The sequence below is a fragment of the Arachis stenosperma genome, chromosome 1 (genome assembly GCF_014773155.1).
Source record: "Arachis stenosperma cultivar V10309 chromosome 1, arast.V10309.gnm1.PFL2, whole genome shotgun sequence".
NCBI lineage: Eukaryota > Viridiplantae > Streptophyta > Magnoliopsida > Fabales > Fabaceae > Arachis > Arachis stenosperma.
Genome location: NC_080377.1, coordinates 134,410,160 through 134,425,814, shown reverse-complemented (window position 1 = coordinate 134,425,814; position 15,655 = coordinate 134,410,160). Strand labels below are relative to the sequence as shown.

Below are 15,655 nucleotides of genomic sequence, written 5' to 3'. Positions count from 1 at the left end.
GCCACACCACACCCTTCGAGTCTGACATCTCTCTTCCTCCTCCTCCCACCTCCAAACCCTATGGAATAGGTGCAGCAAATTATTGAGGCCGAATGTAAACGCTTCATCGGCATGTTTCACAGTATCAAAAATTAGCAGCACTTTAGATCTCCTGATCTCCCTGACGTCGACAATGTGAGGCAGATTCTTCCTGACCGTATCCTTTAACGAATGCAGGTCCAGTGGTTGCAAGGTTTTTCCAACTAAACTCCTCACCAACCAATCCATATTCTCTTCCACGATGGCCATTTCGATCCTTTTCATACCTCCATTTTCCTGTTTGATTTCCATTTGGTTATTCACCGGATGTCCGTCTACGATTATGTCAGTTCTCACATCTTTCCCCCGATGATAATCCTCTGCTCCACGGACATACTGACCTCTCCGATCCACTTGCACCGGTCTTTCCTTTGTCTGTAATTGCCTTCGAAACTTCGCTTTCCCGATGGTAATCACCTTCCCACGTAATCTCCACTGGTTCATCTCTGCAATAGCCTTTAGGGCGCCACCTTTTGTCGTGTACCGGACAAAGGCAAATAGATAAGTTCGTTGGCTCTTCCGTTTTCGTTATTTTAGTATTATTGTTTTTTAAACGAATTTTTTGTCTTTTTGATATCCAAAACGGATATGATATAATTCTGTCTGTTTTTAGTATTATTTTGATTTTTTCTTATGTTTTAGTGAGTCAATCCTCAATAACTAGTAATTTTAATTCGACAATAGGTTACATTATGACACCAAATATACTGATGTGTGGCACATTCTAGTACCAGTTTAGATACCTCTCTTTTCTCATTTATTTTTTGAAAAAATATTATGTAATCAACCATACACAAATTAACATCCAATGATTAATTATATTGAGATTTGTTAATAATTCTAATATTTTATATCATATCTCTTTAGTAATTATGATGATTTATTCTTATATTTCTATGGATCAATAATTCTAATATTTTATTTTATATCCTTTTAAAAATTATCACAAATTTTTTTTATATTTCTATAAATGTTATATATAGTATTTCATTTTATCATTCATGAGCTTAAATTTTAGAGCCAAGTATGCTGACGTGATGCATTTTAAGGTCAGTGTACACATTGATACTATTTTTGAAAAGTATTATGTATTAAACAATTAGATTTATTAACATTTAATAATTGCTTATGTGAGATTTATCAATAATTATAATATTTTATATCATATCTTTTTAATACTTATGCTGATTTTTTTAATATCTCTATGAATATTATATATCTTTTAAATAATTCTTAATTTTTTTTATATAATATTTTGAATGTAATATATTTTTTATTTTTGTCTATTAAATTTATCTAAACAATTAAAGAATTATTAGTTAACATTTTTAATAATATATTATTATTTTTTACTACTCAAATCATTATCATCATTATTATTATTATAACATTTAGTAAATACATTTAAAATATGTTTTAAAATATTTTTGTTCATTTTTTCTTAAAGAGGATCAATGTTCTAGGGTTCTACTATTCAGAAAATAAGTGTTGAAACTTGAAAGGTTCTTATCCAAAAAGATTAACCTCACCACTAGTATATACTATATACACGTAAAAGATACCTTAAAAGAACAACAATGTATATCCTAATCCCAAACCATAAACCATAACTATTTAAAGTTTAAACACATTGGAAACCCACACGGCTTAAAGTTAGTTATTGGAAGCAATCAAAATTCAAAGGTTACAACTTACATGAAGCATATTCCAAACTCAGTAATCTCCATCAAGTTTTCCAGTTCATTCATTTCTTTTCATTCAGGTTAGCTAGCTAACTAGGCATTAGAGGCAAGATAAGAGAGTAAGAGACATTAAGCATATTCCAACATTGCACCCAGTCATTCAATTTATACCCTCACGTGTGGGTTTCTACTTTCTCAATTACTTGCATGGGCCTCCAACTTTTTTCAAAAAAAGCCCACTAAAGGAAACCTAACTCATGAAGCAATCTCAAAAAAATATAAATAAATACCACAAGACAAAACGGCAACACCCTCGTCGTTGGTTCACTATATAAACAATCACAATTGGCGCGTTTTGAATGTTCAAGTTTACATCAATCAACTCAATTAAAAATCCATTCTGTTCTTCTCAGTTGGATACAGTGATTATCGTTTTCTGTTGAAATGGGTCCGAACGAAGACCGATCCGAAATAGTGTTCTTCGACGTCGAAACCACCGTTCCGACCCGACCCGGTCAGGGTTTTGCGATTCTTGAGTTCGGAGCCATTCTTGTGTGCCCGAGAACGTTGACGGAGCTCCGAAACTACTCCACACTGGTTCGACCCGCCGACCTCTCACTCATTTCGCCCTTGTCGGAGCGCTGCAACGGTATCACTGCTGACGCCGTCGCCGCCGCACCTTCCTTCGCCGACATCGCCGACGCGGTTTACGACCTCCTTCATGGTTGGTTTCCTCTGACTCTTTTGCTCCGCTGTCACAGAAAGCTCTGCTGCTGTGTTTTCGTTTTCAAATTCAATTTGAATTTTCCAGAAATGGTTTCTTTTTTGAAATTGAGCACCTTCGGTGACAACTCTTGTAGGTTTGAAGTTGAGTTATGGCACAGTAATTATCTGAAGCCATTTCGTGCCCTTTTTGCATGTTATTAGCTCATTGAGCTTGAATTATGAATAATGCATAGTTCTACTGGTGAATTTGTTATAGATACTCTCATGCTTGCATGCTATTAGCTAGTTCAGCTTGAATTCTGAATAATGCATAATTTTACTGGTGAATTGGTTATAGATACTCTTATGATATGGCTTGAACCATCTCTTTTGAGAGCTTATGTAGTTAGGTGGAAGTGAATTCATGATTTACCCTAAATTTTGGTTTTGAATGATGGTTATGTATCTGTCGCTTGTGCTGAGTTGTGTGTAGGCCGGATTTGGGCGGGTCACAATATCTTAAGATTCGACTGTGCTCGGATCAGAGAGGCATTTGCCGCTATCAATCAGCAAGCACCAGAGCCAAAGGGTGCTATTGACTCTCTGGTTGTGTTAACACAAAAATTTGGAAGAAGGGCTGGTAATATGAAGGTATGATTTCATTAATTTGACATGTGTGGTTCTTTTTCAGTTTCACAATTTCATGTTTGGCCATTAGCTTATAAAAAATCGTTTATTTGCTGCAGATGGCTTCTCTTGCTACATATTTCGGGCTTGGACAGCAAACACATAGGTAGCTAATGAATGTACCTAACGCAAGGAGTTATTTGTCATTCATTCTCTATAGCATCATATAGACAGTTTCTTTTTGCTAATATTTTCTGCAACATATTACCAGGAGCTTAGATGATGTTCGGATGAATCTTGAAGTACTTAAATACTGCTCAACAGTTCTATTCTTGGTAAATTTCTTAATTTTGAAGCTTTTGTTATGATTTATTGCTGGAATTGGAACAACTCTGCAATTGATGTATCGCCTATTGTTATTATTGTTGTTGTTGTTGTTTTTTTTTAACTAAACAGAAACCAAAATTCATGGTTACTCAGGTTTAATTATACATGACAAACCTTAACACTTGGGCTTCCTTTTAAATAATTAAACTGCAGTTTGTGGGAAGAATAATCCAACATTTCTTGGTGTTTCAACTCTATAGTTACATGCATGATTTCTAAACTTTCTCCCTTATTTTACAAATTAACTGAGAAATTTATCATAGAGATAACGATAATCTCTTTGTCTATACAGGAGTCTAGTCTCCCAGATATATTGACTGCAAACAGTTGGATTTCACCCAATGCTATTACCAGAAGTCGTAGTAACGGGAAATCTCCCTTAGATGGAAGCTCAACAAATATGAATAAGGATTTTGTAATGTCATCATCTGCCACTGAAACCAAAGAAGAAAATCATCCAATACTTTCTCTTACAAGGGGCAATGCAAACGGATCTGTCTTAGATACTGCACAGTCCAATATAGATAAACAAGACTATTTCGACCTACGTACTCTTGGTGATGAAATACAAAAATCCATTCAGTCTGATGTTGCCATGGATGAAAAACCCACACAAGAGTCAACTGAGATGTCTTCCTCATCTTTTGTGTCTCCAGCATCCAGCAGCTACGTTGTTCTAGAACCGGATGAAATATGTATTCCTTCTATTGATGCATCTCTTGTTCCATCTCTCTTTGGCAGTCGGAATATAGAATTACAGCACAGTGGTTTCCCCTTTCAGCTTCATTGCACTAGTCTGAAAGTTCGATTTGGAATAAGCACAAAGTTTTACGATAATGCTGGTCGGCCGCGGTTAAATTTTGTAGTTGACGCATCACCGAGTTTATGTAAAGTTCTTGATGCATGTGACAGTGTTGTACAAAAGTTATCCGTGGATTCTGGAAGCAGCTCTGATTGGAGGCCAGTTGTTATTAGAAAAGAAGGCTTCTTCAACTATCCGACTGCCAGATTGCAGTAAGTTCTTGGCCTATATCATAAGCATGCATATTCTTTTTTCTTTTTCTTTCTTTTTTAAGAAAAAGTTTGAACCCCCAGTATTTTAGCTTATCAAAGCCAAATCTGATTTGAGCTGAATTAGCAATGAAAATGATAGCCTTATTTCAGCATGCAAAGTTTTTCTGGAAACTGGCAATTAAATTTTACATGACCACCAAATATTTATTGGGGTTTGAAGCAACTAAAGAAGATTTTCCATTATTCCGAACTTGTTTCTAGTTATATTTAAATCATAAGAAATTACAGTATATCAATGTGCGCTTTCTATTGTTTGTGTGCTTAACATCATGAAGGTAGGGATGACTTAAAGAATATCATTAACTGAATTGAAGTGAATTCAAATTTTTCTGCTATTGTGATCCTATTGAGAATTTCACTGATTTTTGCAACACTTACATTGCAGTATACCTACAGCAGTATGTGGAGACGTTGCCTTCTATGCCACTGAGATATATCAGAGAGAATCATCTGGCACTGTGCAAAGACTCCTCTTCAGCAAGTTTGACGCCGAAGAACTGGGTTCGTTGTTCACGCCTGGGACATTTGTGGACGCATTCTTCTCCCTAGATCCATATGACTATCAGCAGAATGCAGGGATCAAACTAGTTGCCAAAAAGTTGATTATCGATTGCAAGTAAAAGGAATATCCGAAGATGGGATTTTACATTTAATTTTAGGTTAGGTGCTACATTATGGCACTGATTAAAATTTGTTATCAACAGAATTTGCTACAATCACATTTGTTTATTAAGTATAGAGTACTGATGTTAATTAGTTCAATTTCATGATTCATAGTTCAACTAATGTTCATACCTTCCAAAATTCTTCTGTTTACTCATGGTCATGGGTTCGTCCTCAACTAGTCAACTCAACTCCATCTTCACCTTCTACAATAAACTTGTCGCAAAAAAATGTAGATGAGAGATGAAAGTAGCATTATTAATTTCAAGGACCAATAAGAGTCAATATTAAAAGTGAAAAATCAACACTCACCCTTGCCGCAGTAATGAAGTAAGTAACAATTGAGAAAGAACCGTGTTCTTTAAAAAAAGGTTAAATATATTTTTTCTCTATAAAATTTTTGAAAAACTTTTTAAAATAACTCAACATCTAATTTATTTTAATTTTGTCTTTAGTATTTTAAATATGTTTTAATTATATTCTTGAGGGATAACACTATTTTCGGAGATATTAATATAGTAATTGTATGCTGATGTGTCATTAACCGTTTAACATGTAGGGTTGTAGTATAATTAAAACATCATGATAAAATTGAAACTATACGTTAAAGATAAAATTAAAATAAAGTATGAATGTTAAGGATAAAAATAGTATTTACTATTTTTGTATTTTTTTTTTCTAAATAAAAATCATATCAATAACCCCCTTAACATATCACTTTTATTAAGACTCAGTTTAATATCATAATATTTTTTATTTAGAAATAAAAATTATGGTAAATGTGACACATACTTCTTAAAAGATTATCTAAAAATATTTTTTGAAATGTATCATTTTTATCATATAAAAATAATTTAGATACTTTTGAAAATATTTTTACCATAATTTGTTAAGTAGGAGAAGAGAATATAAGGTATTGATTAGTTGTGATGGTATATGGTGAATGAAATATTGAAATTGCTTATATAAAAGAAATTTTTTTAGACATAGCTATCCCCATGCATCCGTGTTAAATGTTTTCATATCTCGATTACAGATTACTACTATGCTTGAGATAATTGTATTTTGTACATTGAGCAGTCGAGATACATATTTTTTGTGAGTATTTCACATTCTCATTGTAATCGATCAGACCAAAATTTTTTCTTACACATCGCGGACCTAAGTAACCGACATGTGTGTATATTTTAATTACACGCATAATAATCAATATGTGATTCACTATTTAAATACGTAAATTGTTTTAGAATTACTCCATTTCTATAATAATTTATGAAATTTATGTAATTATCTAAAATAGTCATCAGATACAAATCTTTTTATAGTAGTCTCTCCGATAAAACTCCGGATATCATAATGATTTCTATATCATTTCAAATTTTAAGTTATCGAAGTGCTGATATGACCATTTTTTACCACGTAAGACAATTCTAACAGCTAAGTAAAGTAAATTCATTCTAATTTAAACTCAGTTTAGTTCCTCTCAATTTATAACTCTAATTTCATTGTGCAGAACACTTCTTCCGAGTTCTTCTTCATCATCTCTATGATACCTGAATCCTTAACTCTCCTTTTCCTCGTGTGCCTAGCACAAATGGCTAGATATGCACAAGCCGCCAAGATAATGGCTGCTCCAACTGTTACAGCAATGATCAACGTGCTCTTTCTTGAACTCTTATTGTTGTTTAATGTGTTTTCTGATAACATTTAAAAAGTAGATTCATTAAGCAAGTTATAATAGCATACGTCCTAGTTTCTAAGCAAGAACAAGAAGAAAACATACTTAGTTCTGAATGGGGGAGACGGATGAAGAGATCAATTCCTTCGCTTAAAAATTGTTGCAAGTCAATCAAATATGTGATCCAATAAAAGCAGCCAATGCCAGAGCAATTCTTCAAGCACTGAGGTCCACATTGTTCTTCCTCCACATCCAACCTCTATGCGAAATACGAAACCGTCATAGTTACAAGTTTCAAGAAACCATCATCTTCTTGGACTTGGCATGCTACTACTTCACTTCCATTCTTCCTCATTCTCTCACACTTGAGTGGTTCCTTCTTCACACAATCACTGGTCCAGTTTTGCCTCTTCCACTCCTCCAAATTTCTAGGCTCATATTTACTCAAACAACCGCAAATTGGTGAATTTTGTGTATACTTTATGTATTTTCATAAATTTTATATTTATTTAATTTAAATAAAAAAATTCAATAATAAATATATGGTAAATTTTACTCTATCTTTTCTATAATAATATATAAATTACTCTTTATGATACGTCACTTTTTAATTGGTTGTTATGTTAACTATGGTTAAACTATTTTAAAATTAAATTATATCCCAAAATAAGTAATTGTATAATTTACTAAAATACTAAAAATTGATTCTTTTCTTCTTCTTCCAAATCATGCTTCTAGTGGCTTTTCTCTTTTTTTCTTTTCTTGGACCCTTTATCAGAATGCTTGTTGGCCCCAGCATCACTTGCCATTTCATTGGACTCATTCAACCTTCCTGAATCATACCTTTTGCTTCATTCGTTACTTGTAGATCATCAGACATCTTAGAGCCAAAAAACTCTGAAACACCTATTGTCTCCAACTCTTTCACCACACGATCACATATGTCCTATAGAAAGGAAAAAATGGCACCAGGAAACCAATGAAAAAAATAGCAGCAGATAATGATCTTTTATTCAACAGTAACTTTTTGTTACTTTTATCAAACACTATACCTTCATAAAGCTGATGCGGGGTTGAGGTAGCTGCGGTGGTTGGCGTGGCTGCGGAGATGCAGAAGCTGCGGGCTGCGAGCGGCGAGCTGGGTCAATGGATGGGTAGGACTTGAGTTGATTTTTTCTTTCAATTTTAGAGAGGAATAGGAGTTGCGGTCCATTGGGTTTCAAACAATAGTAAAAAACATAAATTTATTTTTTAATATTTACAAAATTATATAATCATCCATTTTATAAAACTATTTAATTACAAAATAGTCCTATTTTAATTAAGATATTAATTCTTAGTGGATTAAATTAACTAAAACTAAAACTAAACATCCAATTAAAATGTGCTCGTCCAAACATATTTATATATCAAAGATTCAATATTAATTATGTTAGAATATATTAGGATATTTCTATATTAATTATGTTAATATTCTTTGATGTTATTTGATTTTTTTCCTCATCATACATAAATAAGTAGTACCTTATATTATATTTTACACATCTAATACACAAATTTGTTCATCATATCCAAATAAATAGTACCTTAGCTTATATTATTATATTTTATACATCATATATAAACTTGTTCATGTATTCGAAGATTTTATCATGTATAACATTGTCTCTTTTTTTTAAATTACAAGTTGAATTTTATATGAATCGAATCTTATATGTTAACATTAATATACACATAACACAAGTCAAATATAATTAAATTTAAATTATTGTTTATGTGTGTTTGGTTACTCGTCGGGACATATGGTGCATGGCTAGGTGTGAGCAACGGTGGGGTGTTGAGAATTTGGACCTAACTGCGAGCTTGGTGAGGGAGAGAGAAGCCACGATCATCCGTAGATTGGCAGGTGGGACCACCTGTAAGAACACTCTGATACTAAAGTAAGTGTTCGTATAAAGAGACGGCTAATTAAGGTGAAAAGATGATGTACTTTAGGGGAGGGGTAGGTCTCTCCCCTTTTATACCTTGTACTCGGGTGGGCCCTTTCGCTGGGGTCCATTCGCCTGGAAACTTCAGCCAGCTGTCCAGGTCTTTCCTAGGAGGTGGTGTGACGCATAGGTCACTTTGGCTCGTATGGGTCGAGGACCCGTTGGGTTTGTAGTTTGCCGAATGGACCTCTGATCCTTATTGGGTTGGGGCAGAAGAGTGCCCCCAACGTGGCAAGTTGTGAGGATCGCGATTAGCGCGTTCATCTTACTCGTATCTCCTCATGCAGCTGTCTTTTCCTACTCGTGACTCTGTTTGCAGGATTCACACCTCTAGTGCGCGTGAGCTGCCCCCAATGTGTTACTTGGGGCTGTTGTTTTGGTTTTCGTGTCCAGAGCATTTAATGCCTTTTATGAGTGATTTGAAAGCAAGAGGAAAGGTCCATTTTACCCCTGTCTTTTCGCGCTTCTTCCTCAACAGTTATCATCCTACCACTCATATCTCCCTTTCACTTTTCACTCCCATTTTTCACTCTCTTCCACAACTGCTACCCCCCGTTCGCCATTTCTTCTTCCTCATGCACTACAATTTGCTGCGTTTGTCTCTATACTGTTCGGAATCTTATGCTACTGCAATTTTTTATTTTAACCTATTTTACCTCAGATATTGGTAAGTGAGCATTCTTTTATGTTTATTTTTCCACTTTGATGCTTCTTTTTGCCATTTCTACTGTATCTTGCCATTGCTGCTACATTTTACTACTGCTTTTGCCTACATGAAACTAGTGCCTGTTATATAGCCCTTAGGGGGTGTGTCGTAGGTGTCTCTTTTTGGATTTAGGCCTGAAAATAGTGCAGTATAGGATAGTGATAAGGTAAGAGAACTTAGTTTTAGTTTTGGCTTAACTCGAGCTTCTGACTTTTCGAGATTTTAACATAAGTGGTGCCCCCACTGTAGTATGGTGCAGCAACCTCTTGTGAATCGTTACGTCTAGTGTACCATCGATGTCACGAGCACGTTCTCCGGGGTGACTGTGGAGGATTTACAAGAGCTTCGCAACTCGGGGGCGTTATGTCGGGGTGGTCCCGAAGAATCCAACTATAATGTTTTCGTGCCAGGCCCCCAAACACGTGTTTGTCAACTCAACCTCGAGTTTCTCCGGGTTCCCAACTAGATGTGGGTTTACAAGCCCATGTTCACAGTTATGAGAGTTCGTCTTCCTTATTCTCCGTTTGTCATGGGCCTCTTAAACCAGTGTGACATTGCTCCCTCGCAACTTCATCCAAACAGCTGAGCAGCCACCCAGTACTTCGAGATTGTTTACGATACCTGGAGCCCCCGCCTCCGTCGAAGTTTTTCTCTTCTTTTTCTTACTTACAAATCCATCCCGAGAGGGTAAGCATAAAAAGGGGTACCTTTCCTTTCGATCTGTGCAAAACCGGCAAATCTTTGATCTCTTCGAGGATTCGTTCCATGGTTTTAAAGAAACTTTCTTCAAAGTAAGGCTAGCTTGAGGTCGTCACGCTTTTTGGCTTACCCTTTGGTGCATACCGACTGATGAGCGGATAATTTATACGCTTTTTGGCATTGTTTTGAGGTAGTTTTTAGTGTATTTTAGTTACTTTTTAGTATATTTTTATTAGTTTTTATGCAAAAATCACAATTCTAGACTTTACTATGAGTTTGTGTATTTTTCTGTGATTTCAGGTATTTTCTTGCTGAAATTGAGGGACTTGAGCAAAAATCTGATTCAGAAGATGAGAAAGGACTACAGATGCTGTTGGATTCTGACCTCCCTGCACTCGAAGTGAATTTTCTGGAGTTATAGAAGCCCAATTGGTGCGCTCTAAATTGCGTTGGAAAGTAGACATCTTGGGCTTTCCAGTAATGTATAATAGTTTATACTTTGCCCGAGATTCGATGCCCCAAACTGGTGTCCAAATGCCCACCAGAGACCCTTTTCTGGCGTAAAACGCCGGAACTGGCACTAAAACTGGAATTAAACGCCCAAACTGGCATCCAAGCTGGCGTTTAACTCCAAGGATGACCTATGCACGTGAAAGCTTCAAAGCTCAGCCCAAACACATACCAAGTGGGCCCCAAAAGTGGATTTCTGCACTATCTACTCATTCTCTGTAAATCTAGTTTACTAGCTTAGTATAAATAGCACTTTCTACTATTGTATTCGAAGTCTTTGGCCTTTCGGAGTTCTTCGAACCCTTTTTGGAGGCTGGCCATTCGGCCATGCCTAGACCATTTTGTTCTTATGTATTTTCCAACAGTGGAGTTTCTATACCTCATAGATTAAGGTGAGGAGCTCTACTGTTCCTCATGAATTAATGCAAGTACTATTGTTTTTCTTTCAATTCACGCCTACTTCTTCTCTAAGATATACTCTCGTACTTAATTCAGTTAAGTCAGAATGAAGGGGGTGACCTATGACAATCACCCACTATCTTCATTACTCGCTTAACCAAGATCCGTGTGCCTGAAAACCACAAAGCGGTCTACATGATGTTCAACATAGTCATTGGACGACAGCCGGAGTATATTCTCTTCGGTCTCTGATCCACGAATTTGCATCACCACTCCTGACAACAGAGCATCCGAATTCGTGATTAGAACCTTCGTGGTATAAGCTAGAACCAATAAACAGCATTGCTGAGATCCGAAAAGTCTAAACCTTGTCTGTGGTATTCCGAGTAGGATCTAGGAAGGGATGACTGTGACAAGCTTCAAACTCACGACTGTTGGGCGCAGTAACAGTGTGCAAAAGGATCAAGGGATCCTATTCCGACACAAGTGATAATCGACAGATGATTAGCCCTGCGGTAGCTGTGCCTGGTATTTTTCATCTGAGACGAGAAATCCGACAGTTGATTAGCCGTACAAAAACCGTAGCCGGACCATTTTCTCTGAGAGGATCATACAGCTTGCCATGGAAGGGAGGATGCATGATTGGATGAAGACAATAGAAAAGCAGAGGTTCAGAAGCAACAAAGCATCTCCAAATACTTATCTGAAATTCCCACTAATGAATTACATAAGTATCTCTATGTTATTTTTCATTTTGTTTATCTGTTAATTATCAATATCTCATAACCATTTGAATCCGCCTGACTGAGATTTACAAGATGACCATAGCTTGCTTCAAGCCGGAAATCTCCGTGGGATCGACACTTACTCACGTAAGGTATTACTTGGACAACCCAGTGCACTTGCTGGTTAGTTGTGCGGAATTGTGAAAAGTGTGATCACAATTTCGTGCACCAAGTTTTTGGCGCCGTTGCCGAGGATTGTTCGAGTTTGGACAACTGACGGTTCATCTTGTTGCTTAAATTGGGTAATTTAATTTTATGTTTAAGCTTTTTATTTTTATTTTTGAAAAATACAAAAAAAATATTTAATAAAATCATAAAAACCAAAAAAAATATGCATTGTGTTCTTTTGTGATCTTGAAGTTGTTCTTGACAATTTTCTTTGTTCAATCTCATGATTTTCCTGTTTTGTGTTTTATGTTGTTTTTCGTATGCATTTTCAAAATCATAGTGTTTGAACATTCAAAATTTCTAAGTTAGGTGTCTTGCATGTCTTTCTTTTCTTAAAAATTTTCAAAAATATGTCCTTGATGTTCATCATGATCTTCAAAGTGTTCTTGGTGTTCATCTTGACATTCAAAGTGTCCTTGCATGCATTACTTATTTTGATCTTGCATTTTTATGTTTTATTTCATTTTGTTGTTTTTCTCTCTCTTTATAAAAAATTCAAAAATAAAAAAAATATATTTTCAAGTAAATAATACAAAGAAATGAAGGTTCAGAACATAAGGCAGAAGAATCACAGAGAAAAAGATCTCACTAGCGTTAAAACGCTGGTAAAGAGGCAACTTGGGCGTTAAACGCCAGAATGGCTATCATTCTGGGTATTTAACGCAAGTAAAGGTATCATTCTAGGCATTAAACGCCAGAATGGGCAGCGTTCTGGGCGTTTAACGCCAGAACTGGCAGCATTCTAGGCGTTTAGAAAAACGCCCAGTAAAGAAGGATTCTGGCGAGGGTATCTGGCTGGGCGTTCAACGCCTAAAGAGGCAGCCACATGGGCGTTAAACGCTAGAATGGATATCATTCTGGGTGTTTAACGCCAGGATGACATAAGGGAGGTAATCTTGTTTCCAATTCAAATTTTTTCAAATTTTCATGTTTTAAATCATAATTTTAAAATCTTATCTTTCCACATTTTCAAAAATCATTGCTAACAATTAATGTTTTGATTCAAAAAATTACAAGTTTGTTACTTTCTTGCTAAGAAAGGTTCAACCTTGGAATTTTAGAATCATATCTTTTAATTTCTTGTTAGTCAAGTCATCAATTTTAAAAATCAAATATTTTTCAATCATATCTTTTCAATTATATCTTTTTAAAATCAAATCTTTTTCAATCAAATCTTTTTTCAATCATATCTTTTTAAAATTTTGATTTCAAAATCTTTTTCTAACTTCTTATTTTTTCAAAAGTATTTTCAAATCTTTTTCAACTAATTACTATTTCTTATCTTTTTCAAAACCACCTAACCACTTTTTCACCTCCAATTTTCGAATTTCACTAACCACCTTTTCAAAAATCTTTTTAATTAACTAATTGTTTTAGTTCTAATTTTTGAATATTCTCTCTCATCTCTTTCTATTTATTTGCTAACACTTCTCTTCTACTTATAATTCGAACACTCTCTCTTCCTCTGTGTTCAAATTCTTCTTATTCTCTCTCTACTTCATTCCTCTATTCTTCTTTTTTCCTGACAAATCAAGGAATCTCTATACTGTGACATAGAGGATTCCACTACTCCCTTTGTTCCCTTCTTTTTCATATGAGCAGAACAAGGATAAAAACATTCTTATTGAAGCTGATCCTGAACTTGAAAGGACTCTGAAGAAGAAGCTAAGAGAAGTTAAAGCACAACACTTCAGAGAGGATCTTACAGAAAATTTTGAAAAAGAAGCAGACATGGCAGCCGAACCCAACAACAATGCCAAAGATGCAAGGAAGATGCTTGGTGACTATACTACACCAACTTCCAACTTCTATGGAAGAATCATCTCAATTCCTGCCATTGGAGCAAACAACTTTGAGCTTAAGCCTCAATTAGTTTCTCTAATGCAGCAGAATTGCATATTTCATGGACTTCCATCGGAAGATCCTCATCAGTTCTTAGTTGAATTCTTGCAGATCTGTGATACTGTTAAGACCAATAGGGTTAATCCCGAGGTCTACAGACTTGTGCTTTTCCCTTTTGCTGTAAGAGACAGAGCTAGGATATGGTTGGACTCACAACCTAGAGAAAGCCTGAACTCTTGAGACAAGTTGGTCAATGCTTTCTTGACCAAATTCTTTCCACCTCAAAAGATGAGCAAGCTTAGAGTGGAAGTCCAAACCTTCAAACAGAAGAGAGGTGAATCCCTCTATGAAGCTTGGGAAAGATACAAGCAATTAACCAAAAGATGTCCTTCTGACATGCTTCCAGAATGGAGCATCATATGTATATTTTATAATGGTCTGTCTGAATTATCCAAGATGTCATTGGACCATTCTGCTAGTAGATCTCTTTATCTAAAAACCCCTGCGAAGCCCAGGAACTCATTGAGATGGTTGCAAATAACCAGTTCATGTACGCTTCTAAAAGAAATCCTGTGAATAATGGGATGACTCAGAAGAAAGAAGTTCTTAAGATTGATACTCTGAATGCCATATTGGCTCAGAATAAAATATTGACTCAGCAAGTCAATATGATTTCTTAGAATCTGACTGAATTGCAAGCTGCATCCGGCAGTGCTAAAGAAGCCTCCTCTGAAGGAGAAGCTTATGACCCTGAGAATTCTGCAATGGAAGAGGTGAATTACATGGGAGAATCTTATGGAAACACCTATAATTTTTCATGGAGGAATCATCCAAATTTCTCATGGAATGATCATCAGAAGCCTCAACAAGGCTTCAATAATATTAATGGTGGGAGAAATAGGTTTGGCAACAGCAAGCCTTTTCCATCATCTTCTCAGCAACAGACAGAGAATTATGAGCAGAGCCTCTCTGGCTTAGCAAACATAGTCTCTGATCTATCTAAGACCACTCTCAGTTTCGTGAATGAAACAAGGTCCTCCATCAGAAATTTGGAGGAACAAGTAGATCAGCTGAGTAAAAGAGTTACTGAAACTCTGCCTAGTACTCTCCCAAGCAATACAGAAGAGAATCCCAAAAGAGAGTGCAAGGCCATAACTACAACCAAAATGGCCGAACTTGGAGAGAGTGAAAAGGCAGTGATGTCTAGTGAGGAAGACTTCAAGGGATGTACACTGACCAGTAAGGACTCCCCTATTGAGGAACCAAAGGAATCTGAGACTCATACAGAGACCATAGAGATTCCACTGAACTTTCTATTACCATTTATGAGCTCTGATGACTATTCTTCCTCTGAAGAGGACGAAGACACTGTTGAAGAGCAAGTTGCTCAGTATCTAGGAGCAATCATGAAGCTGAATGCCAAGTTATTTGGTAATGAGACTGGGGAGGATGAACCTCCATTGCTCATCAATAAACTGAATACATGGATTTAGCAGACATTACCTCAAAAGAAATCAGATCCCGGAAAGTTCTTAATACCTTACACCATAGGCACCATGAACTTTGAAAAGGCTCTGTGTGAGCTAGGGTTAGGTATCAACCTCATGCCACTCTTTGTAATGGAGAAACTAGGGATCTTTGAGGTACAAGCTGCAAGAATCTCA

The 15,655-nt window shown here is 35.9% G+C and overlaps 1 protein-coding gene, 1 long non-coding RNA gene and 1 other non-coding gene across 3 annotated transcripts; 1 reads left to right on the top strand and 2 right to left on the bottom strand.

Moving 5' to 3' along the window:
- Positions 1 to 2,138: 2,138 nt before the first annotated feature.
- Positions 2,139 to 5,435, top strand: LOC130950958 (protein NEN1). The gene is made up of 6 exons (XM_057879598.1): positions 2,139 to 2,484; positions 2,959 to 3,116; positions 3,212 to 3,258; positions 3,364 to 3,427; positions 3,772 to 4,493; positions 4,939 to 5,435. Exons 1-6 carry the CDS (start codon positions 2,205 to 2,207, stop codon positions 5,171 to 5,173), a joined length of 1,506 nt encoding a protein of 501 aa, XP_057735581.1. The 5' UTR covers positions 2,139 to 2,204; the 3' UTR covers positions 5,174 to 5,435.
- A 1,118-nt stretch (positions 5,436 to 6,553) lies between these two features.
- LOC130947419 (uncharacterized) lies at positions 6,554 to 8,112 on the bottom strand. Its single transcript, XR_009072667.1, has 3 exons — positions 7,947 to 8,112; positions 7,000 to 7,840; positions 6,554 to 6,913 (listed from the first exon to the last, which is right to left on the bottom strand). It is a non-coding gene; the product is annotated as an uncharacterized LOC130947419 (long non-coding RNA).
- Positions 8,113 to 14,285: 6,173 nt separating this feature from the next.
- On the bottom strand, positions 14,286 to 14,393 carry LOC130954830 (small nucleolar RNA R71). Its single transcript, XR_009076430.1, has one exon. It is a non-coding gene; the product is annotated as a small nucleolar RNA R71 (small nucleolar RNA).
- Positions 14,394 to 15,655: the final 1,262 nt, after the last annotated feature.

Bases quoted from the DNA above. Each gene is read 5' to 3' on its own strand.
- LOC130950958 (XM_057879598.1), top strand. From the start codon at position 2,205: ATGGGTCCGAACGAAGACCGATCCGAAATAGTGTTCTTCGACGTCGAA. The intron at 3,428-3,771 runs GTAAATTTCTTA...TTGTCTATACAG, and splicing joins GCTCAACAGTTCTATTCTTG to GAGTCTAGTCTCCCAGATAT. The intron at 4,494-4,938 runs GTAAGTTCTTGG...CTTACATTGCAG, and splicing joins TATCCGACTGCCAGATTGCA to TATACCTACAGCAGTATGTG.